Source organism: Toxotes jaculatrix, chromosome 16, assembly GCF_017976425.1.
Source record: "Toxotes jaculatrix isolate fToxJac2 chromosome 16, fToxJac2.pri, whole genome shotgun sequence".
NCBI lineage: Eukaryota > Metazoa > Chordata > Actinopteri > Toxotidae > Toxotes > Toxotes jaculatrix.
The window spans coordinates 5,276,340-5,303,917 of record NC_054409.1 but is presented as its reverse complement, the minus strand read 5'-3'; the positions used below and the strand labels follow the sequence as shown (position 1 = coordinate 5,303,917).

At 43.0% G+C, this 27,578-nt stretch overlaps 3 protein-coding genes across 3 annotated transcripts; 1 reads left to right on the top strand and 2 right to left on the bottom strand.

The window, feature by feature from the left end:
- The first annotated feature begins 1,122 nt into the window (after positions 1–1,122).
- On the top strand, positions 1,123–8,691 carry smyd1a (SET and MYND domain containing 1a). The gene is made up of 10 exons (XM_041059693.1): positions 1,123–1,395; positions 4,273–4,449; positions 5,169–5,382; positions 5,591–5,721; positions 6,130–6,168; positions 6,698–6,893; positions 7,000–7,092; positions 7,209–7,372; positions 8,047–8,215; positions 8,336–8,691. Exons 1-10 carry the CDS (start codon positions 1,259–1,261, stop codon positions 8,453–8,455), a joined length of 1,440 nt encoding a protein of 479 aa, XP_040915627.1. The 5' UTR covers positions 1,123–1,258; the 3' UTR covers positions 8,456–8,691.
- Positions 8,692–8,776: 85 nt separating this feature from the next.
- dqx1 (DEAQ box RNA-dependent ATPase 1) lies at positions 8,777–20,806 on the bottom strand. The gene is made up of 12 exons (XM_041059672.1): positions 20,521–20,806; positions 18,326–18,731; positions 17,345–17,538; positions 15,379–15,832; positions 14,071–14,379; positions 13,808–13,907; positions 13,457–13,615; positions 12,576–12,767; positions 12,175–12,300; positions 11,724–11,914; positions 10,954–11,144; positions 8,777–10,016 (listed from the first exon to the last, which is right to left on the bottom strand). The coding sequence occupies exons 2-12, from the start codon at positions 18,668–18,670 to the stop codon at positions 9,809–9,811; spliced, it is 2,469 nt and encodes an 822-aa protein (XP_040915606.1). The 5' UTR covers positions 18,671–18,731; positions 20,521–20,806; the 3' UTR covers positions 8,777–9,808.
- A 218-nt stretch (positions 20,807–21,024) lies between these two features.
- thnsl2 (threonine synthase-like 2) lies at positions 21,025–26,940 on the bottom strand. Its single transcript, XM_041059691.1, is given in 10 exon segments — positions 21,025–22,296; positions 22,299–22,476; positions 22,885–23,039; positions 23,163–23,288; positions 23,573–23,721; positions 24,056–24,295; positions 24,403–24,555; positions 24,955–25,149; positions 25,466–25,697; positions 26,656–26,940. Coding segments are annotated over 9 exon segments (1,530 nt in total). The 5' UTR covers positions 25,689–25,697; positions 26,656–26,940; the 3' UTR covers positions 21,025–22,185.
- Between the last annotated feature and the right edge of the window lie 638 nt (positions 26,941–27,578).

Genomic DNA, 27,578 nt, shown 5'->3' with positions numbered 1-27,578 from the left:
TAGTCAGCTGGGATAGGCTCCAGCTTCCCCACGACCCTGACACAGGATTAAGCGGTAGAAAATGAATGAATGAATGAACTGTTGGCTTACACGATGATTTTAAGGACATTTATTAAGATCAATGAGGCAATTTAAGTCAATTGGACTTTTACTCAAATGGACAATATCAAGTTTTTAACACATGAGATTCATCACATCAATTCTCTTTTCTCATCTCTCCTTCATTTACTGTCTTCTCCTGTATTCTTTCTAAGAAAAAAAAAACACTTGAAGACAAAGAGGAACAGTTATAATAATATGAAATAAACTGATATCTACCTTTTTGATTGAGAGGGTTCTCTCTTCATAATGCCCTCCACTCCCCCCTCCTCTTTTACTGTAATAACAAAGATCTCAGTGTTTTCAGTGAGTCTTCACCTCTACTCTACACTTGTCAGTGGACTGTATGTGGAGGTACAGCAGGAAGTCGGTGTCAGGGAGTCCAGCACCTGCACGTCTGAGAACAGTCCTGCGAGGTGAATCGTACTCCGGAAGGTTAGTGTTGGGCATTCACAAGCAAAACTTACAAAAGATCACAGTGTCCTTGACCTTTGACCTCTGACCTCCACAATCTAATCAGTTCATCCGTGAGTCACAGTCAACATTTGTGCAAAGTTTAAAGAACATCCTTCTTTAGTATTAACAAGTATTCTTCATATATCACATTCGGCCTTGGCTATCGCCGGCGACAACACAATGGATGCAGCTTTAAAGGCTGACTGGCTGGATGAAAGTGACAAGACGTAACCACATCCACTGCGCTGTGAAAAGAAAAAGAACAAATCAAAACAAAACAGAGCAGAGATGCCACCACTGATCCCGTGTGAACAGCTCTGTTTCCTGTCATGTGCCTTTGACAGACAGTTACAGCTGCTATGGACCAAAATATCACAGGGGGAACCAACCCAAACAAGGGGACGACACCCACTGACCACCTCTACCTCTGCTTCCTCCCCCTACTCTCCAACAGCCCCTCTCATCTCACCCGGCTCACCCCCCCATCATAGTCTGGGGAGGTGGTATAAGCCCTAGAGGGGGTGAATTTATTTTTGGCTGTGACAGGGGTCGGGCTAAGGAGAGAGGGGGCCAGTGCTCCTGAATGTTGGCGAGAATTTCATAAGAACTGTACACTCCCTGCTGCACTACCCCTCAGCCCGTCCCACCCTCAGCCACTTTCGCCTTCCTCTCTGTCTCCTCTGTGTTTTGTTTGGCCAGTACAATGACTGTGGGGAACATGGAGAGTGCTGCACTGTTTGATGCAGGGAAGAAAGGTCGTGGCCTGAGGGCTACCAAAGAGCTCAGCGCTGGGGAAGTGGTCTTCGCCGAGCCCAGCTTCTCCGCTGTAGTCTTCGACAGGTACGAGCCTCCTTGTCATCGTAGGTTTTAAGTCCAGATGGACAGGTTGATCTTTTCTCAGTGAGCATGTCTTTGCAGATCTGGTTGACACAGTGCAGGTGTGTTGTGGACAGTAGATCAGGCTTCCATAACCTTCTCTGGGTTGTGACCTAATCTCTAGGTCCCCAAATTCTCATGACACCAGCAGTGAGAAGACTGTCAAGGTGTCATGTGAACTTGAGCATGACATACTTTTGGATTCAGTTTTCAAGAGCAAGCAGGCTCAAGCAAAAGGACTCTGATAACTTGCAAGCTTTCAAATTGATTTCTTAAATTAAAAATCGGGAAAACATCAGTCTTAGAGATTTGTACTTGGTATTTTAAAATCAGTTTTTAACATATAGGAGGTCTGCGCAAAGACCTGAGATCTGGACTGATGTGGTCCATGTTGTTGGTCTTAGTGAGGACTGGGATAGTGTGCATTCAGAAAAAGCTGCAGACGTCTGAGTCCACATTAAAGTTTTAACATAAATTTTAAAACTGAGGTCAGAGTTCACAACTGCACTGAGATAACTAATAACTGTGGAGTTGGAGTCAACAGGCTGTTAGCTTAGCTTAGCATGAAGACTGGAAGCAGGGGGAAGCAGCTAGCCTGGCTCTGTCCTAAGTTCAAATATAAACATAATAGCATGTCTGAAGCTCACTGATTTACACAATCTCTCAGAGGTCCAAAAATGACAAGTTGTGGTTAAGGTGAGTTAAGTACTGGAACAAGTACCATTTACCCTGCTTCTTGTGTTTATGCTATGCTAAGCTTATTGACTCCTGGCCCTATGAGAGTGGCAATGAGCTTCTCAACTAACTTTCTGAATCACATTATGCTCAGATCTTTTGTGCTTTTCTGATGTCTGAGTCAGTGGGAACATGTAGGTGATGAACAGAAGGGGCCCAAGATCGGAACCTCTGGGATCTCTGTCATATTTGTTAGCTCAGACATGTAATTACCAACTGACATAAAGTAGTCGGCAGTAGAATCCCCTTAGTTTGACATTTTTTTTATGAATGAGATCTTATGTTATTCGTAGTAGTAGCTGCAGTTTTTGCGTTCTGGAAAGGAGAGCATGCAGTGTACACAGTATTCTGCCCTTTTCTGTAAAATAGCTGTGTGGGTATTAAAACTGAATGCAGCCTGGTATGTCCATGAGCTGGAATGCTAGACACAGATCTGGTAGCATAGTGTTCGAGCCTTTTAAGAGCTAGTTACTTACAGGATGTTGGCTCACTGAGGGCGTCCAACCCAGCAGGTATGCACTGAGATGATCTGCATAATGTAAGACATTAGCTGTCCTTGAGAGCTAGTGTGTGTGTGTTTGTGTGTATGTGCATGTCTTTTGTATTTGTGTGCACAAATGAAACTAGTGCAGATATTTCCACACTGTGAGATATTACTTTGTCCAACTTCAAAGGGCAGTTTGAGTGTTAAGACTTGGATTTAGGGTTCAGGTTAGAATCAGGTTTAGGTTAGGTTAAGGGGCCAGGAAATGCATTATGTAAGTGAGTGAGATTATCGCTGCGTTCCAACAATCATTACAAGCATCAACAAGTCTGTTCACTGTCCCTTTGGACAGGCAAAGTAGACGCTGCTGAATAAATTGTTTACACACACAGACACATGCGGCTGTCTGCAGAGACCTGTGTGATCACTCACACACTGCAGGCTTCTGTTTGTTGTCGGCATCCAAGCAGCTGAGGAAATGTGGTTCAGTGTAATCATGTTTGCAAATCTGGATTTAAATTTCTTATCTTTTCTGGAAACACTTGGAGAGAGCTGTGCTAATTTTGTATTTCAATATGTATGTGTGTTTAATTTAGTTCCAGTGAAATCACAAAACCACTGCAACACAACAGGTCTCTGTTTTGGTATCTTTACTACATGGTGAGGATAATTTTATCTAGACTTAGAGAGGCTTTGGATGCCTTTCTACTGGGATGTACATTTGTCAAGTACTTTACCAGGAACACCTATACACCTACTTTATTCATACAATTACTGCACTGCTGCCTCATTAGATAATTGGATGAAAAAGCAGTTCACCATCTTCTAATGGCTACTTCCAGGAGGATAATGCCTCATGTCACAAAGCAAACGTGTCAAACTGGTTTCATGAACATGACCGTGAGTTCAGTGAAGTTCAGAGGCCTCCCCCAGTCTCCAGACCTGAATCCAGTAGAACACCTTTAGGATGTGGTAGGAGGCTGGCAGCTTGAATGTGCAGCTGATAAATCTGCAGGAATGATGTGACACAATCATGTCAACATGGAGCAGAGTCTCTGCACAAACTGAGACTCTGCTTTGTAAAAAGGTGTCTTATGCGACCGCCATCTTGGCCTCTACAGGAAGCAACTTGTATCTTTGTTGTAAACTGAGATACTTTCACCATTTACTAAACATAATGACATGAGAGAGGAAACAACAGATTTTCATAATAAATTGCAGACAAGGATTTTTAACTTTAACTAATACATGTTATGGACACCACATACATACATGACTGCAACAAACTATAATCATAATCCAATACTATATGTTATTCAGCCTTTCTCTGGAGGTTAAAGAACAGCAAAGTCATGAAAATCTAAACTTAAATGTGAAGGAAACAAAACTGGAAGAGTGAATAATCAATTGCCATCAATCAATCAACTGACATTTTCCTGTAAAATATATTGAAGAGCACTTTTTGGAAATGGCATCCTTCTTGTTGTCCACAGTGACTAAAACACGACTTGCTTCTATCTGTGGCAAATATATTGTAAGGTTTTGATGTATCATGGTAAAGACTGTATTCTGGTTGTTTTGGTGCAGCTGTAAAGCTTCTGTTTTGTCTGTCTGCCCCTCAGTTTGGCCTCTCAAGTGTGCCACAGCTGTTTCCGACGTCAGGCCAAACTTCATCGCTGCGCTCAGTGCAAGTTTGCCCACTACTGTGACCGCACCTGCCAGACTGCATGCTGGGACGAACATAAGCAGGAGTGCGGAGCCATCAAGAAGATTGGCAAGGCGCCCACCGAGAACGTCCGGTAAGGAAAACTGTCCCTCCTGCCTGAGGATGCTGCAGGACACAAATGAAATACAAATCTGTGTGAGACTGAATTTGCTTTTGAGTAGGCATAAAAAAAAATCAATGACTCTCTGGTGAATCGATTACTACAAGGTAAAAAAGGTCCTGTCTGATAGATCATCACATCTATGTTAGGAATAGGCTATAGGTTTGCCCACATAAGAAAACCTCATCCAAACAGCCACATCAAGAAGTTCAGGGCCAGAGTGCACTCATGTAGACTGCACACTGGCCTCAGGGTATTTCAGCTACTGGCCAGATTGATGTGGATGTTCATGGTGTCCATGGTGATTTCCAGTTATTTCAGTGACTCCATGAATATCAGGTTAGGGGCACCTGAGGAAGAACAGGTCTGGGCTTTTTTATGATTGATGTGTCTAGTTACGTTGGTTCATATTGATCTGAAATGAGAATTTTTACGTTGCCTTTCTCTTCCAAGAGATTCTAACACTCTGTACACTGTGTCATGCCCACGAGTCTTGATTGTCCTGCACATGGAATCGGGTATACATGAATGAACAAATCAATCAATGAGATTTATTTTCAGAAGGTTCACACACGTTGATGGATTACAAATAAGCCTACTGCCTAAACTGTTCTTTTGTCGTACGTGTAGGACTGAATCAGTGCTGGACACACTAACAGGCTCATATGTGATGGATATCTCCCCCTGCACAGTCTGGCAGCTCGTGTGCTGTGGCGCATGCACAAGGACACAGGCATCGTGTCAGACAGTCAGCTGATCTCAGTGGAACAGCTGGAGGACCACGTCGCCGACCTGCCTGCGGAAGACCTCAAGCAGCTCAAGACTGACGTGCACAGCTTCCAGGAATACTGGTCTTACGGAAGGAAGCAGCACTCTGTCGACTACATCTCACACATCTTTGGCATTGTTAGTGCGAATGCTTCATTTATGCATGATTATTATTCCCAAGTAGTTCCTGAATTCTATCAGCAAATTGCAAATTAAACCTTTAAACTACACCGGAAAAGACACCTTTAGAAATAAACTCATGTTTTATTAGTCTCACCCATGTCGACTCCCTTCATGCGTGACTTCCTCCTCCTCCTCCTCTCACTCTCTCTCTGTGTCTCTATAGATCAAGTGTAATGCATTCACACTGAGTGATCAGCGAGGCCTGCAGGCTGTTGGTGTGGGTCTTTTCCCCAACCTGTGTCTGGTTAACCATGACTGCTGGCCTAACTGCACTGTCATCCTCAACCATGGCAAGTACGTGTCTAAGCTCCTGCTCCTGTAAAATGAACTGAATGTCAAATACAAGATTTTTAAGGTTTATGTATAATTATATATATATTATATATTACAAATATGATCGTGCATACACAGATTCTTAAGACTTGACCTTTTTTCGAATGGCAGACATATTATGTCCTCAAGGAGCTAGAAAGTCCCAGTATTCTTGGAATACACAACCTGGGCTCCTGTTTTGTGTGCGTTGGTTAGTTTGTGATAATGTAACTGAACCTATTATTTAGGGATTATCAGTATGTGAGCTGCAACATAAAGCACAGTAGTAAAACCTGATTTTTACTCACCATGTGGACCATACTGACTTAAAAACAAAACTCAATATCAACCCACTGTAACATATACATTCACTGTCACTTTCCTTTGCAGCCAGTCAGCTCTGAGCTCTGCTCTCCACTCCCAGAGGAGGTACGTATCACAGCTTCTCACCTGTCAGTTGATGAGGCTGTGTGTAGTGGGTTTAACAATCACTACCAATATAACATAATAACATTATAAGATTAATCAGTGAATCTGATATAATGTTTGTAATTTATTTCTATTTAACAGCAGAGGGAAACCAGCCTTTTGGCTAAATCTGGCACATTTACATCATCATGATGTCAGTTAATGCAATGCCATGATGCAAGTTAAACGTGTTTGTTTCGTACTAATGAAAGGTGACGTGAAAACCACAGGTAAAGGTTTGGGATTATGTGCTCAGACTGTTTCTTGGGACAGTGACTTCCTCAGTTCCTAGAGACAGTCCAGACAGTACAGATTAAACAAATGAGATACAGAATGAGTTAATTGCTGAGCTTTAGAAGCATCGCTAGGTAGAGTTTTATTGTGTTTGGACAGGTACAGCCTATAGCACTTTCCCCATGCTTTCAGTCTCTATGCTATGCTAATCCTGATCCTGAGAACCAGACCCCATCAGGCCCTCCTTCTCCCCCAGAATCGAGCTGAGAGCTCTGGAGAAAATTCCAGAGGGTGCAGAGCTGACGGTCAGCTACGTGGACTTCCTCAACCTGTCCGCTGACCGCCAGAAGAAGCTCAAGGAGCAGTACCACTTTGAGTGCACCTGCGAGCACTGCAGCCAGCACATCAAGGATGACCTGATGATGGCTGCTGCAGGGGGCGAGGGGAACAAAGTGAGTGAGGGGACACGGGGAGATTTCGCTCCAGAAGAAGGATACATGTGTTTTTTTTGTTTCTTAATCCTTAGTTTTTTCCTTGTGGTTGTGTTTTTACTCTCAGCCCTCTGCTGATAAGGTGAAGGAGGTGACTGACTTCAGTAAAGAGTGTCTGGAGAAGATTGAGAAGTCTCGTATTCAGGGCAATTACCAAGAGGTACGCCACACTGCTGTCACCTCTCTCCATTTCCTTCTCCATTCTTCACTGTGTTTTTTCCCCTCGTTCTTCTGTCCAACAAATCTCAGCTCTGTTGTTTGTCTGTCCTATCTCAGGTGGTGAGGCTGTGTCAGGAGTGTCTGGGGAAGCAGGAGAATGTCCTGGCTGACACTCACCTCTACCGCCTGCGTGTGCTTAGCGTTGCCAGCGAGGTGTTTTCGTACACAAAGTCCTTCTCTGAGGCTGCAGACTGCTCCCGCAGGATGGTGGAGGGATACATGTGAGTGCTGACAGAGTCATGGAGGGATACTGTAACTTATTGAAATGATATAAAACTTTCCATGTCCCATTTATTTCAATAGAAACTCCATACAAAGTTCCCATAGCAACTCTCATAGCAAATCCCTCTACTGGTTCATCACCCCATTTCACCATCAATCTACATGGCAACTCCTCATATCATAAAAAGTATGAACAAAAAACAAGATACATGCATTGTCCTCAAAGCATGGGTTTCCAATGTACATACATTGGAAACCCATGCGCACTCCACCCAGGAAGGCCTGGGGCCCAGATCTGACACCAGAGTCTGTGAGGTGACACTGATCCACTGAACTGCATGTCCTCCCACAGTCACATGAATAAACCATGAGACACTGGCACTGCTGTCCTCTGGGGGACATCATCTGAAAGTATTCACGTTCATTTCTTTTCCAAGCATCTCATATACTCTATACTTTAAGATCCGTGTTATCCTCAACCTATAATTTTAATCAATCAATCCCCACTTATTATGATCATGTATAAACTTGTTTTTAACTCTGGGACCTGTGGTTCCCTGATCTACCAGCGAACTAATAAACTGCTCTTGAGTTTTGTGTCGCTGATTCACAAAAACTGATCCTCCACTGGATCCCCTGTAACTTATTCTTCTTTCCCCCTTCTCTCGAACAGGAAGTTGTACCACCCCAACAACGCCCAGTTGGGCATGGCCATCATGCGGGCAGGCGTCACCCATTGGCATGCCGGGCAGATAGAGGCGGGCCATGGCATGATCTGCAAGGCCTATGGCATCCTCATGGTCACCCATGGACCCAACCACGCTATCACGAGAGACCTGGAGGTTCGTGACACAGCAGTTTCCTTTTATGTTTGGCAAAAAGTCTTAATATTTAAGCACAATTTTATTTATTTTTTTTATAAGTTCAACACTGTGAGTGATCTTTCATCGTCCTGCCTGCAGATCATGCGCACGCAGACTGAGATGGAGCTGAAGATGTTCAAGCAGAATGAGGAGGTGTACCACACTATGAGGGACGCCGCTCTGAAGAACCAGCCCATTGCCAGCAGCTCCTCCCACTGACAAAGGGATCAAAGACCTCCTCCGCAAGAAGTAGTCACCCTCACCGCTAACGCTCCTCTGTCGTTAAAAGCTCTGTTCTGAGGGCAGGTCCTCTAAAGCACCGCACCCAGCCCCCGTGCTGAGTCTCTGAACCACCCGTGTGTCTGATGATACACCGTTCACTGTAAACTGACACGTGCAGATGTAACACAACATGTTGCATATACAGTATCTACAATAAAAGTGGAGTCACAACATGTGCTGTGATCACTGATATACAAAGTAATCCCGACAAAAGTGACCCCTTAGATTCTTTATGTTGCTTATATTATTGATTATTAGTTAACTATACTATTATTAACTATTAGTTATAAATACAGACTTTACAATGAGATGGCATTACAAAAATAAAACTTACTTTTATAGGCTGTGGGAACGATGTTAGGGCCGCCGCTGGGAGAATCTGGCAGGCAGAGAGGAAGAGAGGCTGGTGAAGCTACTCGAGGAGAAAAAAAAAAAAATCACTCCGTTAAGATATTTCAGACATGAAAAACCACACTTTTATTTAAAGCTCCTTCTGTATCAGCAGATACATCCTATTAAACAGGACATAAGAATCCAGTTTACACAAAGACGTTTCATTGTTAAAACAAAGTCAGAGAGAAGGCGGCAGAATGGAGATCTAAGCAGGAAAATCCAAACATTTTACAAAGTGTATCAAAAAGCTGAAAATAGAAGCTCTGCGCATCACTGCTGCAGATCACAGTGAGCCCTGAGAAGCCACGTGTTCGTCGGTCCACTGCTACGAATGGCATTTATATCAAGGTCAAAGGTCGCATAATAACAGTGTTTCAGCTTGCTGAATCAGTATGTATTGCTCTGAATAGGAATCTCAAGTGTTTTAACAAAAAAGTGACCCTTCAGTGGTTTGATAAAGTATTGCATCCCCTTCACTTTCTTCCAGTTTTTGTTGTTTTCAATTTAAAAATATATTTTGTCATCAGTGTCCATATAAAACCCCACAAAGACACAGTGACAAGTTGTAGAATATTTTTGTAAAATAATTTAGAAACATAGAAATCCCTCATTAAATAAAAAAAAGGGGTTTAAAATAAAATTTAAAGTTAAGACAAAGCAAAACAAAACATGGAGAAAATGAAAAGGTTTGAATATTTTCCAAAGCCACTGTCCAGAGGACGTTAACAAAAACCTCACTGTACATTAGTGTTTTCAGTAAAAGTCCATTGAAAATTGCACATCAACACGATTGAACCTCAAATGAGATTTCACAGACTAATTCAGATTGAGACTAAAAGTACCAAATCTCAGATCGAGCGGTAAAGTGACAGCCGTGTTCTCCTGAGCAGATCCGCCTCACTGGACAGCACAGAGCTCGGTGCTGGACTGATTGTGGATCTCTCCCGTTCCGTCAGCGTCTCTGTCAGTCCTGCTGAGCTCGTCCGACCCTCCGTCCTGCTCGTACCCGTGGGGCTGCAGGCTCTGCCTCAGCTCCATCAGCAGCTCTTTGCCGTCACTCGACGGCAGGTTTCCCAGGTAGTACTGAGGGGCCAGTTCCACAAGCCTACAGCAGAGAGAGCAGGGGGAAATCACAGGTGCGCTGAGGATGTTAGTGGATTATTATGCAGAGTTAGTACTGGCTCTTTAAAGACCATAATAAAACCCCTAAATGTCAGTGACTCTTGGAGGATGCAATATTCATATTAAAGGAATAGTTCACCCTTTTGGATTGTACACTTGATTGAAACAATCATGAATGAACTGAAAAAATTATTAACTAGAAAATACAGTTTCTAAAAAAAAAAAAAAAACTGCGACGGGACTGCTTCTAGAAAAGCTGAAGCTAAACTGCACTGCTGGCTTGACTTTGTATGAAGAAGCAGTTGAAGTCGTACTACGAGTTGGACAAATGGGAAAGAGAGGAAGAATCCAAACTGTAGTGTAAAGCAGTGGATAAAGTTTAAATGTGTCATATTGTGTACATGAGTCGAAGAACACAGCTTTATGTGTGGCCTGAAATGTGAGTGAAAGTCGACCTCAGATTACAGACATATATGAAGGGTGTGAAAGAGCTGAACTAATGTGTGACCTGCCTAAAGTTTGAATTAAGTTTCTACAGAAATGTAACAAGGCATAGGAAGAGGCTGAACGCTTGAAAATTTCAATCACTAACTTTGAGATATTGCAAAGCTCCTGGATAGTTTGGAGTTGTTTCCGTGCTAACCTGCAGCAATAGCCAAGCTTAGCAGAAAGACTATAAACGGGGGAAACAACTAGCCTAGTACTGTCGAAAGTTCAATTTACACCTCTACAGTTCCAAGACACTAACTTGTGTCTTGACTGAGTCCTGCTTCATCACAAACACATGACGATGGATGTTCAACTGTTTGATCAAAAAAATCATCTAAAATTTAAAAATGCGCAGATTAAAAATCCAATCAGCACTAAGTCGTACACCTAAATTGTCCTCCCAGAACCATAAGCTCACACTTGGGACTCACATTTGGGGGTGGACTTCGGAAGCAATGCGGATGCAATTATCGCGGGAGATGGTGAATTCATGGTAGAGGACCCAGCTGGGGGGGTCAGGGCACGGCTGGCGACACAGGTAGGAAGAGAAGGGATGCAGGTGAGCCACGTGTCGGTGAGTTAGCAGGAGGTAGTTACCAGAGCCATCCACATCGTGAGCCACCTGAAGAAGAAGAGAGGAGAATTTCTCATGAGCTCAAAGTAAGAAAAGACGGGGCGAAGAGCGAAGGATTGTAACGTCAAAGAAAGATGTGCTAAAGATTTTAGTGAGAGTCTGGAACACACACACACACACAAACTGGGAGGGTGAGGGGTTCAGGGAGTCTGTACTTGATGCATTGATCCACAACTATGTTCAAAGTAAGACAGGAAAAATGTCTTGTTTGAGCCCCTGTGGAGTATTTCTTGTAGTTTTTTCAGGTTCCATGTTCCATAACACAATCCACTCATTTATAGAGTGGAGTGGTGTCTTGTCATATTTCCAGTGTGCTAGTAATGACACACACAGGCTTATTCTTGGTTCTGGCTGCTCCTGCTGAAAATATATGCAGAATATATACATGTATACACACACATATTGGCGATCCATGTATTTGGTGTGTATATCAAAAGACACACAGTACAGTATAAACATTGGACCATAAATATAAAAAAAAAAAAAACTTAAAAAATAAAGAGAATTAAAAGACAAGACAACTGATGAAATTTCTGTTGTAGAGGTTTAAGAAAACAGGTTGTTTACTTTGAGGAAGAAGCCTGAGATGAGAGCACGCTTGATATTGGTGCAGTTGTCCTGGCATCCAAAGGCAGGAGGAGAAACAGGAAGCTCTATTCGCTGCATCACCTCCAGCAGCTCCGCCCTGATCACCACAGCCAGGCGTAAGGAGGCGTGACTGAGGAAGTTTGTCGTGCACCACGCCTCGTCCTGATTATCTGCAATTACCAGACACGGACCATGTAATAATTCATGTGCGCATCATTCTGTGTGATTAAGGTATTCCTACTGTGACGCAACAACACAAAACCAAAACACTGTAATCCTTCCTGTTTGGCGAATGCTAATACTGCTAATATTAAAACACATTCCATATTCCTGCTAAGCCCTAAGAGCACCTGATATTAAGTTATTACATCATCATTGAGACCCTGTAATTAACAATGTGTGTATGTGATGGAGGCTGAACAGTACATACGCTCTATGAAGGCATTATAGATATTAATGAGAGTCATGTGATCTCCCTCTGTGTGCATTAGAGGTCGCCAGTGTGTGACTGCAGCTTCCTCTCTGCTGGGTTCTGCCGTCATGAAACAGGAAGGTGCTGAAACAAGACAAAGACCAGATCACATGTTCATTTACACAAAAAAAACACAAAAGAAAAAACATACATTACATAAATAGATGTGAAAACGTGGTAAAATAAATGTTGTTAGCCATTACTGACACATCCATGGCAATGCCTTTCATTGTGCCAAGGTCATGTGTTCATCAGTCGTATTGTATTCTGACTGACGTGAGTTGATCTTGTAATTGTTCTCACTTCACTGATCGGATTTCTCCTCCTAATTTACAGTAAATACACATTTCTCTAGTCACCTGTGAGCATGGCAGCTATGGTGAGCAGCTCATCGACACAGTCGTACTCGCAGGCAGCAATCAGGGCTTTAGCCAGGGACGGCTCCAGTGGCAGCTCCGACATTATGATGCCCACCTCTGACAGGTTACCATCATCATCCAGTGCTGCCAGGTAGTCCAGGTCCTCCAAGGCCTGCATTAGAGCCTCAGGGGCTGGAAGGGAGGGAGAGGAGAGGTGAAGGAGCGGGAGAAATATGGGAATGAGCAAGAAGGGGAAGTCCAATGCTCACCTTAAATGGGCTTAATAAATCTGTTTTTATTCTATATTTTTATTACTGTCAACAAATCCCATGAAAAGACAGATGTCTCAGTCTGGACTATTTTGCCCTTTCTTTACCTCACAACCCCAAACCCATTGGTTTCTACCGGAGATGTGACTCTTTAAAAATGGGACAAGAACATATAGTTTCATTTTTTAAAATAGCTCAGTCACATCAAAAACAGCTGGTTCCTGTTGTTCTTATCTCAAACAGGAGGAACTTATCTTTGTTTGTTTGCTGGGGGACTACTTTCAGTGGCCGATTAATTCACATATGGTGCTCTAGTGCATATCAGGGGCAGCAGGACCATGTGTGCAGGACTGAGTCAAAATAAAACTTGCGTGTTTTATTTTAAACCTGAAGTTTCTTAGGTGGATTTAGTTACCTTTGGACCGCACCAACCTAGCAGTTTGCCCCCTTTAAAGTCTTTGTGCTAAGCTAAGCTAACAGGCTGCTGGCTATACCCTTACATAGTATTTAATGTACAAATATTAGAGTGGTATGAATCTCCTCAACTTTTAAATCTTGAACTGTCTGTAAATCCTGTGATGAAGTGTCATTCAAAGTAGTTTATAAAGGTACCTGGTCTGTCCAGGAATTTGCACTGTCCCATGTCGGCAATGTCAAGCCTCTTGAGCAAGAGCACCAAGTGGCTGAGGTTTTCCTCCACCACCCCTGGACAGTGAGCCTCCCCCATCCCATCACCATACAGAGACTGGGGGTACAGACGAAGACAGAGCCCTAAAGACCAACACGGAGAAGATACAGTGAAATACTGATTATTAACAATCTGATACAGTTACTGAAACAACAGACAAGTTGCCTATAATGAACATTAAATGACCTGCAGTGAGCTTATTTGCTTTTGTAAAGGTAGGCAGACTGAAAATAAATGAAAAGCAACCAGAACAGCAGCAATGACCTTTGACCTACCTGGAAGGTGGCTGTTGACTCTCTGAGCTCGCATGTCAGCCTGGTGTTTGCTGATCATCCTCAGGACCTGCGAGTTTGCTCTTATTTGTGGATTGTAAACCTGAGGCAGGATATGAAGCCACCATGGACACGGTAATGTCAACTTTTTTACATTACAACCTTAACATTTGATTTAAGTGAAAATATTATTTAGTTTTACAGATATACAGTAGACAAGCAGGATTTTTTTTTTCAGATTTTGTCAGTGCTGATCATAAACTCACAGTTTTCAGTTGAAGGCCTGTGTCTATGACATAGCGAATGGCTGGCAAGGAGAAGGACGCCTCTGAGAGCGTATCGGTGACGATGACCTTCCTCTTGACCCCTGGGCCCCTGGCTCCCAGGACCGAGCTGCCATCCACGCCATCGGAGCTGTTGTTCTCCCTCAGTGTAGAAGATTCAGGGTCGGTCTCATAGACTCGCTGGGTCAGCCCACCCAGCCCAGCATGGAGGGGGAGGATCCTCAGAGGACCAAGCTGAGGACTCAGAGCTATGCACTCCTTCTCCAGTAGGGCCGCACACTCTTCTATCTCCTACACAAAATATGGAAGAATAAGAGCAAAGAGGAGCGTCCATGTTTTAATCCTCTTTTTCAAACATTGACTCTAAAACCTTGTGAGGGTTTATTTCAGCTGACACGGTGAAACCCTAAGAAGTGTTTGACTCAGAAATCTAGCCTCAGCTAAGCACAAATGCTACTCTGTCTTAAATGGAAACCAGCACTGACAGGGAGTCGAGCAGCAGGAGGTGTGGTGATGTTGACAAAAAGGGAGTTAAACTGCACGAGAGTGTTTGATACACTGAAGGTCAATATGTACAGATAGTTTTGGACATTAAAGGAGAATAAAAGACAGACATATTGTGCTTGCGCGTTATACACAGTCATTTGCCTTGTGTGTGTGTGTGTGTGTGTGTGTGTGTGTGTGTGTGTGTGAGAACCAGGACACCAGACACCTGCAATGCAAACCTCTCAGTTGGAGGTGTCCTCGTTTCACTCCTCTAGGAGACAAAGGAGGTGAAACTCTACAGTGCAGCACAGACTGACTGTTGGTTTGACCAGTTTTCTTTTTGTTAAAAACACAAAAGGACACAACGAATTATGATTAAATTCCTACCACAAAAACAACTAAATCTATTACTACTGATATTTTACCACTGTTGTTTTCTTTTTCTTTTTCCAGTACATCAGTCCTTTGATGACTGTTACATCATTTCACTGATTAAAAATGGCACATTGTTCATATTTATAACTCCACAACACTGAGGGCTGGACCTTTAAGTCCTGACTTACAGGTCTTATTGTGTGGTTTCCTGTTATGCCCTGTATGGTGCATTTCTGTTTACCTGCCCTACTTCATTGTCTCAGAAAGATCTGACCAATCATTTGGCAGCTGATCCACCCACAATAAACCCTTCCTCACTGACTTTTTCTGATCTTTTGGAAATCTTAAAAAGTATTTGTATGTGGGCTTATTCTCTATCCTTCAAGAATTTCAGAGCATTCAGAGGTATATGAAGGATAAAACTTGTACCTGTGCACTGGCCAAAAACACCATCACATCTCCTTCCTCTCCTCTTCTATGAAGATCCAGCACCATGTGACAGGCAGCAGCCACAGGTTCCTTCCCAGGTGAAATCTCCCTATACAATGTCTCTACCCTGCTCTTTTCCACAGTCTTCCTGTCCTCCTCGACCCCGCCCCCCTCCCCCTGGTCTCCGGCAGTGGGGTCAGTTAACAGGCTGTCAAGGGAGAGGTGAGGGACAGAGGGTCCCAGGAAGTCGGAGAGGCGAGGTGCCAGCGTCGGGTGAGTGAGGAGAACCACCCGAAAGTTGTCCGGCCTCTGGCGGCAGACGTCACACAGCAAGCCCAGCAGAACGTCGGTGGCCATGGTGCGCTCCTGAAGCTCATCTAACACCACGACGCCGTACTGATGCAGCAGAGGGTCTGACATCATTTCCTCTAGCAGAAGAGTGTCACTGACAAACCTGGGGAGAGAAACGAAAGAATAAATAATGGAAGAAGCAAAACTGTTTTAGACAAGTGGGTTTCCCATATTTTTAATCACTTTGACAGCAACAGAAAAGCCACAAAAAACAAAATCAATGGCCAGAAGCTCTGTCAAAGAAAGAAAAAATTGTTTGGACTTTGTTTTCACGCAGGTAAAATGTCAGTTCCAAAACCTGCTCAGATCATCTCTTATCACAAATGCAGACAAAAGAAGATCTTTGTAAACACCTACTGTACTTTAGAGATAAAGAACCACAGAGTTTAAATCAATTTTCCTGTACATCAGCTACCTGTTTATTCTACCACTCACAGCATATTTGGGATGATGTATATGTTGTAAAGGATTATTTTTGAACTCCAGATACTTGACAGAGGATCTGTCACAGAGACCTCAGTCTGTTGCTGTTTTTAAAGAGGATGAAAGGAGCTCATATGATTGGTAATTACTGAAACTTGCCCCAGCTGCACTTGTTGATTCTATATTGAGCCTCTCTTCCATGCTGTGCCCATCTGAGCTTGGCTGCGCCTGGATTACACCTGGTTTGGGCCTGGTTTGTGCCAGCGCCTGTGGTCACCAATACTGCCAAAAACAACTGCTCATCCAGCCCATTTGTGGTTGCACCTTGAACTTTTGCCTCTGTTTGTGCCCTGCTTCAAGGGAAAAGAGCCCTTTGACATGGAAACAAAAAATAAAGTGACATTTTAAGTGGCAGAAAGCCATGGATGTGAGGCTTCTGGGTGTATGTTTATTTATTTCATCATTTGAAAGAGCAGGATGAACACACAGGGATCAGTTTTCAGTGACTACACTGCAGAAAAGAGCACTGCTATAAAACTTTTACTGCCACTGCAGGTAAGAGAACAAAGAGTCAAGGTGTGGCTGTAAGCAAAAGGAAGAGCATTATCATACAAAACAGGTGAAATCCAGTGAAGTCATTTGCATCACTCCTGGGGAGGAGGACATGATCACGTCTGATACAGATCAGCAGTGAGGTCATAAAAACGACAGCAGTGAAAAACTAATTTCACGGTTTTCTAAAGCATGTGGCCAAGCACATTTTGAATAGTGATATTGTGTTGTACTAGCACTCGACTGAACTGTGTTAGGCCCAAACAGTCCCCAGGGAGGACTGAGGTGTTCAAAAGCAAACGTTTTCAGGTGTTTTCCTTCCAGGAAGTTAGAGGCAGAAAAGGGGCTCTTAGCATGAGGTCTGTTAATGGTTGATTTTTCAAAGCTAATCATATTTTTCGATGCAGTTTAGTTTCAGTTTCAGAAAGTCCAAAAGGTCCAAAAAAAAAAAAAGGGGGTCGATGGGATTGGATGAGATATTTCTATCACCTCTAAAACTCAGTAATTAACATGTTATATCTAGTTTGTAAGAGAAGGAAACTATAGTTATGCAGGGACAAACAATTTCTCTCTGGACATAGTTACTGGGTAAAATAATCAGATTGTTATTATCCAGTATTCAGTTTCCATTCCTCCTCACCTTAGCAGGGTGTCAGGTGTACAGCTGTCATCGTGAGACACCCTGTAGCCCACCTCCAGACCCAGGCTGAGGTCCATCTCATCGGCCACACGGAGGGCCAGACTCACTGCTGCCACCGAGTAAGGCTGGGAACAGCATACCAGGCCCTGGGAAAACTCATAGGACAAAGCGTACTCCACACACCACTGTGGGACCTGCAGGGAGGACAGGAGGAAGACAGAGGTCAAGAGGAGGAAACAGGATGATTTTAAACCTTCCAAGTTTTTTGAAGCATGCCTTAAACCGTAAGAAATAAGATACATTCATAAGTTAAAAACAACGTCAAGACTGTATCTACAACCATCAGCCATTTCATCCTTGTTTTTATCCTCATGGCTTACAGCACTGTAGGTGTGGACATGTTCCAGCAATGAACAAGAGACAGAAGTGCCCTCCATGGATGACTAGAGAAACCTTCACCTTGAATAAATATTTAATCAAAGCCCTGCATTAGATCTAATGATGAGGACTGTTTTGGTTACTATGTGGTAGAAAGGCCCTTTTCGCATGAGTACTTTTGTCCACCTAAGGTACATTTTGCTGATAATGTATTTGAACATAAGCAACATGAGATTTATTTGGTTAAGTTTACACTGTATTTAAAGATTTTGTATAAATGCAGCTGTTTGTGTTAAAATGCACTGCTACGTTTAACATATTTAATGACAAGTTTTGTAAAAAAAAAAAAAAAAAAAAAAAAAAAAAACACATCAGATTCAGCAAAGTAACATTCTGAATAACATACTATTTTATAGCAGTACTGAAATCAGTACTTGGCAGTAGTATAGAAATAATTTTGCTCATAGACCATCCCCTTCAATCAGTGCTATGGACATCTTACAATTCTAATTCTAAGAATCTAACTTTTCCCACGTACTGAACTTCAGCTATTAGTGATTACATGTGATTTGACTTGTAGCCCTGATGGTGATCCCTGGTTACCTGGGTGCTTTTCCCGTTTCCACTAGGCGCACTGAGCAGCACCATGTTGTGGCTCTCCAGGTGCTCCAGCAGGCTCTGCCTGAGCCTCCACACAGGAAACTGCCGCCTCTCTTCCAGCAGAGCATAGTAGCGTGAAGAAAAGGGCAAACCATCGTATGGGTTCACTTCTAGGTCTCCGAGTCCTTCCTCGCCCCCTTCTCCTCTCCCTCCATCTCCTTCATCGTCCAAATCCCCAGACAGGAGGGAAGACACGGACAGGGAGTCCAGGGCCATTGAGGGTTGCAGGTGTGACCCAGGGGACAGGGAGGTAGCGGAGGGCTTCGCTGGTGGTGGTGATGACATCATCAGCAGAGGGTGGGGATTAGGAGAGAGTGAGGGGCTGGTTCACAGAGAGGCCTGAGATTACCTGCAGAGAGGTCACATGAAGAGGCTGAAGGAAGCAAGATTCATGTTTGAAATGATTCTGACATTATAAACCAGAAAAAAAAGCATATTTCACCATGAACCACAATCTCAGGGGCCACAGCACTTCCTGTCTCTACACAACATTTCCTTCATCGGCCTGGTCTAGGAACCTGCAACATGCCTGGTATTTCACTGTGGAATGTTGGTCTCCGCCCAGATGCCACGGAGTGTGTTGAACAGCTGCAACAGACTCGATCTGTTCAGATAGGACGACCTGCAGGAACCTCACCGGTTCATTCATGTTTCGACAGAAAAGGAGATGGAGGCACACGCTTGCAAAACAGTTCCAAGCTTCTACTGGTCTTTCATGTACAGTAGGGATGTAAAATATAAGTTCAATCTTCAGTATATGTATTTTTTTACAAATATATTTCATTTTTTTTTACTCAGAAAATGGGGTATGTCTCGACCCTCTTCTCTTCTGCTGTTGCTCTCTGCAGGTTCATCTGCCCTCAGAGCTGTAGTCTCTGGATCTGCTGCTGTGGGCCACCTACTGCCCCCATTACTGGTCCTATTAATTGTTATTATTAGTCCTATTACTAATCATACTATTGTCCTTTTATTACTTTTAATCTTGCTGTCATCATGAAACCTGCATTGTCCTATGTTCTCTTTCCTCCCCCGTCTTTTTCTCTCTCTCAGTATCAATCATCATCTAGGATCTGCCTGTGCTAAATCTGAATTCATGAATTTCCAATCCATGCTACTGGATTGGATGGGAAATGGTGGTGAACTGTGACCCGCAGGTCTTCAAAGATTCATAGACAGTGGAGTTCGAGCCTGGGCAAAGTACATTCACATTCTTATCGTGATGTTACAGCAAGTTTCATCACTCTGTGTGAAGTTAGGTTCTGTGGGAGCAGGTTTTTCTTTGAGGACCTCTGTATTTGGCTCTTTTCATAATTCCTTAAAGTTCGACAGTGTCTCAAAGCTCCTACCGATGAGAAGCATCCCTAGCATTCTCTGTGACGAGCCTCAACTGGTACAAAACTGGTACTGATGTCCATCGCAATTTTGCAGAGCCCATCTGTTTTTCCCACCCAGTGGTCCCCCCAACGGTCCATCTCTGAAGAGAGACTCTGAAATTCACAGACACCTCTGGCTTTTTTGGAATCTGCAATTAACAAGTTTAATCAATGACTGAAGCAGAGAACTGCTTCCAAACTTTCCCTGTTCCGCAGTGCAGAGTCCACTACCTTGAATGCTACACCTTTGTCGAGCTCATAATGTAATTTTGTCTCCTGTTTTGCATGAGATTACGAATATGAATAGAAGGGGATTATGTCAAATCAATCACCCATGGGTGGAGCCACAATTCCAGTCTGTGTACAGGTCACTGTAAACAAAACAAAGGATGCTGCGAATGCCAGTGGCTTTCTCATGATATTCAAGCCTGGCTCTTTGTGTTTGAAAAATACAATTACTGTGAGAGACCTCTGAGAAACAAATGTGTATGGGTCAAAATATAAACTCCACGTTATGGCTGTTTGTCCGGAGTCTCAGCAGCCCCGAGTCTCTCTAAGGAGGACACCTAAGCTAACTCATGTCCTTGTCTTTTATCACAACAAAAGCGTCTCGTATCATTTATCTCTGAGTGCCATTTAAATTCAGCCAGGAGCGACGTGTCAGCTGACGGTCACACAGGCGTATGTTAAAACAACGCTGAGAACAGACACGGAGAAATGAGCAGACGCAGGAATAACATGTCTAAGAGTGGAACAATGTCTTACCTGTGAGACATATCGACGGACAGGTGAAGAAACCAAACAGAAAGAGTCCACCCTCAGCCCACTGTTGTTGTCTCCGCTCACTCCAGGTCTGCCTCCACAAACCGCCTTCACATACCGGACAACAGCTGGGATAAACAAAAACCGTAATGGCAAAAAATGAGCGAGGTCCACCGTGTGTTTCTGTGAATCCTCCCCGGCCCTGGTTATTTCCTGGCTGCTGACAATAGTAATAAAAGACGCAGGTGTAGCCTGGTTGCTCTAGCTAGCAGTCGCCATGTTTTTTGGCTGCCTAGCTGTCAAACCTCGTGCTGCGTTCAGGATTCCTCGGAAATCCAACAATTCAGTTTGGGAGAACTGGTCAACAATGGGACAGACGGTCACGTAATAAAACGCATTACAGTTTTTGATTAATTATTTTTCTTTACTTTTGCTTATTTGCTTGTATAACTCAGACACTTATTTAGAAGTTTACTAATATCATTACAATCTAAATAAAGGGTAGCAGTGATATTGGTTACATTCTGTTGGACGTGGTACTGCCGGCATCGGCAGTCAGTAAAACCTCCTGTCTTACGTAATGATGCCTTGTGTGAGCTGGGTGCCACCTCAAGGCAGAAACCAGTTACTACATAAGTTGAACATGTTAAATTACTCTAGACTTTAAAATTTATCACATAAACATTTGAGGTAAATTCAACACATATATAACACAATCTAAATGTATTGCCAGATTATATTTTGGGCAGAGCAGAATCTGACTGACACCAAAACCACAAAGTTTCAACTTCTGCTGGTAGTTTGATCAAAGGATAGTGTCATCACCAAAGGTGCAGATAACAGCAGTCAATAATTAACACACTCAGCCTCCTGAAAGTTAAACAGCAACTTTAAATCATTGTATCAGTAATTTATATTACACACAACAGACCTTATGAACGGCAGACAATTTGACCTGTCATAGCAGGATCGGCACAGACGTAGCTAAAAACATCTATAACATCAGTGCTGGAAAGTAACTCATAGGTAGGGCTCGGGTATTGTGCATGTGACTCCCTGCCACAGCTTACTTGCTTTTTCCACTATGGCAAGTCAGTGTCTGCTGCGGAAAAGGCCTTGTGCATTGTGTTGGTACTGAGAGCAGCAGCCCAGGCTTTCATGACTGACAGAGGTCTCTGTACGTTTTAGAATTTACCTAAACAAACGCATCCATAATCTCAACGTTACCTTTGAGATAAGAAGAGGTTTACGAACCTCAGTGCAATGGTTGTCCACAAAAAGAAAATTTGTCTGATGACTTTATGTTTTGTTTTGGAAAAAAAAGAAACATCTAATTTTGCTGAGGGTGCATTTTTTACATGGATCTGGGTCAAACTAACCAACGCTGCACAAAAGGGCATCTAATAACTTTTAAGATAAGATATCCACAAGTGCGTAAAACATCCTTGTTCTCAGTGCTTCTGTTACATTACTTTGTGGTTTCTTGTAACTTGTGGTAGATGTAGGAAACAAGCTCCTTGCTCTGTTACCCTCATTGTAAAAACAGCTACACAGACCAAAGTCCATCAAAGAGACCGAAAAAAACGCCTTGGCCATCAAGATCATTTACCACATACAGATAAGGAAATGCACTGATCAAGGACAAGCTGCTGAGTCACCTGACCTCACTCATGCACAGTTTGAGGATTTCTGAAGTAAAACCCTGTATTCCAGTATAATAACATCTGTCATAATCAGCTCTAGTGAGTCCCTGTGTTGTTCTTGGATGAGCTCACAGACTGGATTTTCTCTCTCAGTCTTTCCTCCCAGTCTTTGCACCAGTCCGGACTCCGCTCCAGGTTCTGGCAACGAGTGGCTAACTTGTCCAACGCCCGCACCGCCTCAGGTAGGTCAAAGGTCAGTCCAGCCTTCTGCACCGCTGCTTGAAACTTGGCTGGAGATGCTGTCGCAATGTAACACCTGCAAATACAGTGTGAAAGGTCACTTTGATACTAAAATATCTCTTAGATTAGAATTTTTGTTTTACTCATAGAGATAGAAATGATGTTTGAAGGTACTGTAAGTGTTGAGGGAACTCTTAGATCATCTGTCTAGTTTTTAAGACAGTAACCACTGCAAGTATGCTGACATGCTACATTAGCTACATCACCTCTATTGTAGCGTTTGTTGTTTTGGTCAGCACAATTTCAGCTGACATTTAAGACAAATGCAGCAAGTGTGCACCTGTTTCTTTAAGGTATGTCATCAGCTTTATTCCCTTCACTGGGTTAGATGACCTGAGGAACCCTGCCGGTTCACGTCTTACACTGAAGCTAGAAATGTCTTATGTGTGTGTGTGGCTAAGTAAATGAATAGAGTATGTCTGACCTGTTGAGTCCAGGGCTGGGAGGACAGTGGTAGTGAAGCCACACAGCCACAGCTGTGTGAGGACACAGCACATACTGGTTTTCCTCCCAGCACCTCCTCATGGTCTCAAGGATCCCTTCATCAGTCACTGTTCCACTTGATAGAACGTGTGATAACTAGAAATAAAACAAATGGAAAGAACATAAAAGTATGTACGATGGTAGATGGGGATAGACACACAGAAGGTGAGCACATCTGGATGTATACATGAGGTGCAGTAAATGTTGAATGACTGATACCAGCTTGCGGAGGTTTTCAGGCAGAGTGTGTCTATGTGTATGTTGAAACTCTTCCATCATGTTCTTGACTGAAGCTCCATCTCTGTCCAACAGCAGCCAGAACACTCGCTCCATGTTGTACGGGTCCTGCAGGCCAGAAGTCAAGCAGAGGGATACAGCATGCAACTTTTAACTTGTAATGGCCTCACACACACAGTGGCCATAATGAGTTTATGCCCAGACCTATGTGGTCGTATGGGTCAGTCAACTGTCTGCCCAACACTTTGGTCCAGAACAAGATATCTCACCAACCATTAGCCAGACTGTTAGTATAGAAATTCATGTGTGGATGAACAATTAAAAGTGACGTCTCTAAAAATCTCACTGATATACGCAGCTGTTACAATTAGAAAGTTGTGGAACTGTAGTACCTGGATGTCTATAGCAGGGGCCAAAGTTCGAGTGACATCAGCTGCCATGGAAAAGTCACCTCTGGTTACCGTCCTGTGAACTATGTCATTAGAATTGACCATGGCCACCAGCTTCAGGGGTAATCCCATCTGCTTTACAATGAACCCAGCTGAGAAACAGAGAGAGAGAGAAGAAGAAAGATCAGGGCTCGAGACAAACGTTTCCAGCTGATCACACCACCATAATAACAAAATATTACATTAAGCCTTTAGCTGAGCGAGGAGAGTGTCTTCACAGGGTAAAATCATTTGGACAAAAGTAATACATGAGCGCATATAACTGAACAGATCCATGTTCAGACTGACGTCCTTGTTTCTGGAACATTTATTATATGGATCCATTAGAAATTAGTGTTGAAGCAGTTACTCAAATAATCAACTGTTAGATTCTGTCTAACTCCCAAACCAGCTCACAGACTTAATGTTAGTCAGCAATTATCCTACCTGCAATGTTTCCTGCCCCTCCAGTGGGCACCACCACCTCCAGCTCAGGCAAGGCAGCATCTGCCTCATTCTGCTCCATACCACTGAGCTCCAGGTAAGCATAGATGAAGTGGGCGAGCTGGATCATGACTCTAGACCAGTTGACTGAGTTGAGGCTCATGAGGCCGTGAGACTTAACCAGCTCCTGGTCAGCAAACAGATGGCGCAGAGGCTGGTCTATGTCATCCGAGCTGCCATCCGCTACAGAGGCAGGACAGTAAAAAGAAAAAAAAGAAAAACCACCAGATTTCACTGAGAACAATTCTTACGAGAACACAACTGTGGCTTTTTGGCCTCTTTAGGTTTACCTGCAAACACGTGGACGTTATCTTCCATACAGGTGATCATGTGTTTCTCTTGCACTGGGGTGATGCGTCCTTGGGGGTAAACCACCACCACGTCCAACCCAGACAGACCTTTAGCGCTTTGGATGGCTGAGCCACCTGTGTCACCTGATGTACCTGAAGAGGGAAGCCACATATGGACTGAATCAGATTCATTACATTTATTATCTATGATAGTGCGGATCATATTTTGTATAAAGTCTGAATTTACATTTGGTGCTTAGGTCATATAATCACCTAAGTCAAAGGGGTTCATCCTCTAGGGAGCATGAATGTGCTAATAAACGTCATGATTACTACAGTGATGACTGTCAGCCTCTTTACCTTCAGCCATAACATGGCTTTTGGTGCCATAACATGTAAATGTACTGATATGACAGTAAAATTTCCTTGATCTTTGATGATGCATGTACCGTTTGCCATTTCTCTTTATGGGTGCGATCAAAAATTAATGACAAAAGATGATTAACATTAGAGCTGAATAGACCAAAGACAACTGAGCACGAGAGGTCTTACCTACAAGAACGACAGCTCTGCAATTCTCTTTTCGCAGGAAGTAGTCAAGGAAACGCACTGTGCAGGTCATAGCCAGGTCCTTAAAGGCCAAAGTTTCTCCATGGAAGAGCTCTAGGACTGACAGACCCCCCTTCAGTCGGGCGATTCTGACCACCTCAGGCACTGAGAAACTAGACAGGGCTTCTGCCACCAGGACTGGGACAGGGAGAAAGATGAAAGGGAGGATAAAACACTTTCACTTCATTTCCATTTATTGTATTTATTCTGACTTTTCTCCTTGTAAACGTGTTTATTTTAACACACTTCTTTTCCTTTGACTTCAATTTGCATGTTATGCAACTGAATATTTTTCTTTCATGGTAGAAAAAAAGACATTTTCTAAAATGCGATGTGTAGTTAATGAGCTAAAACAAGCTGAACCAAAGCCAGAAGTCATATCATGGTGTTCCTTCATATACATCTTAATATTCAACTACATGTAATGATCATAGTGAACATTTCTCCAGCTCACCCTCCAGGTCCTGTCTGGGGATGAGCTGAGTGGGGATGAACAGCGAGGCAACCTCCACCACCAGTTTGGTGTAGGGCAGCCCCCTCCAGCACCTTAGGGTGTCTGGGCTCAGCAGAGGCACGCTCTCTGGCATAAACATCCCCCCATCTGGAGCGTAACCCGAAAACAGCACATCCCGGAAGTCCCATCCATGGACCCCACCCCGAGTACTGCAGTACTGCATCGTACAAACCTGTGAAGGGAGAACGTTACACAATCTTACATAATACAAGATACAACAGAAGAGCATAAAACTGGTACACCATAGGAATTAACTTTTTTTGTGTAGTCCTACTTTATGCTTTAAGCTCTTCACGGTTTAGCTCCCAGTTATATTGATAAGTAACTGCTCCCGTACAAGTCAAGAGCGCAGCCTCAGATCCTCGGGCAGGACCCTTCAGGCTGTTTCTAAGTCCCCAACTAAAGGAGGCTAAGCTTTTGCAGTCAAGGTTCCCTCAGCTCTGGAGTTCCCTACCTGAAGATCTGAGGCTGCAGAATTAGTAACATCTTTCCAGAAAGATCAGAAAGTTCTCAAAAGTTATCTTTAAAAAGACTTTTTTTAATTAAAGGTAGCACACAGTTTATCACCTACCTATCTTATCTGCTTTATTATTGTTGTCTTTATCAGATATTATTGCTAAAAATGTTATTTTTGAAGTGTTTTTAATTGAGTGTTATCTGCCTCATTGTAATCCTGAAATGCTTTAATCCTGGCTCAAGGCATCTTGTAACTTTATTTTGAAATATGCTGTATAAATACATTTGCATTTTTGTCATACCCCAGATTAAGCAGATTCAAAAAACGGAAAATATTTTTAAAAATACTTTATTTTAAACTTTAATCCAAGATTAGAGTACCTAGAAAACTGTTCATTAATCAGAGCAGTATTTAGTTTGAAGCATGCTGCAACATTCATGAGGTCTGTGCTGTCATCACTACGTCGTATTTACCTTCCCTCATCAAAAGGTGATGACAATTTCAGACAGAGCCACAATTTAAAACACTAAATAAATGGTCAACACTGTTAACATATCAAATGCACCTGTTAGAGCTCATGACTTATGACAGCTATCCAACCTGCTAAGTCAGCAAACACTACATGTGCTACTCTACCAGTCATACTAGCACACAAAGCATGCACAGTACTTACTTATCACTCTGTAGTAAAAAGGATCTCAACAGGATTCTTTCCTCTTCAGTCTCTTTCAAAGAAACTAATTCTCTCTACACTAAAGGTACAGATCTGTTAACCAGCTGCTGACCGTCCCAAGAAAGTTAACGTTGAACTTGAACTTTGGAACAACCCGCCTGAGGAACTGCTTACAATAAAGTCGGCGTAACTGGCTTACTTTTCCCTGGTTTTCTCTTTCATAGAAAACGCAGTACAGAACCAAATTTACTTTAAGTATCACATCATGCAGCAGAGTCACTCCTGTCAGTGTAATATTATTATTTGTGAAGATATTGGATTACTATTACAGTTGCATCAAACAGTCTTACTGTTTGTATGTTTTGTGTAAAATCTAAATCTGCTAACCACAGCTGTCAGATAAATGTAGTGGAGTCAAAGTCTAAAGTAGCAAGTACAATATGTGAATAGTTACTTTCAACAACACATGGGGACAACTTAGGAGCTCTTTATAAGAAGTAAATAAAACACTATTACATAACTCAGATTTTCTGCTGTGCCACCAATCTCTTATTACCTATGGCCTCGTTTCGTTCATGTGTGGACACAGCTCACCCACTCTTCCGCCTCCTCCTGGGAGCCTGGTAAACTCTCTGGAGCTCCTGGTAACGGACCGTTATATGAGGCAGAGGAGGCCTACGAAGCTGTGAAGATTGAAGCAGAGTCTCAAGTATCAAACTTCACGTCAGCTAGCTCAGCCACTGCACTCTTTGCTAGTGTGTTTATGTTGTGGTGAATCTGTTGAAATACAGGCACAACCTCGTCAGCGTATCGTTACAACTCTGAAAAAACCGAATAAGCTTTTGTGTGTGGTCTGGTGATATTAAAAAAGAAGACTGCGCCATCACTTTATCGTTTTATTTTTTTCGTAGTTCTGAGCGACT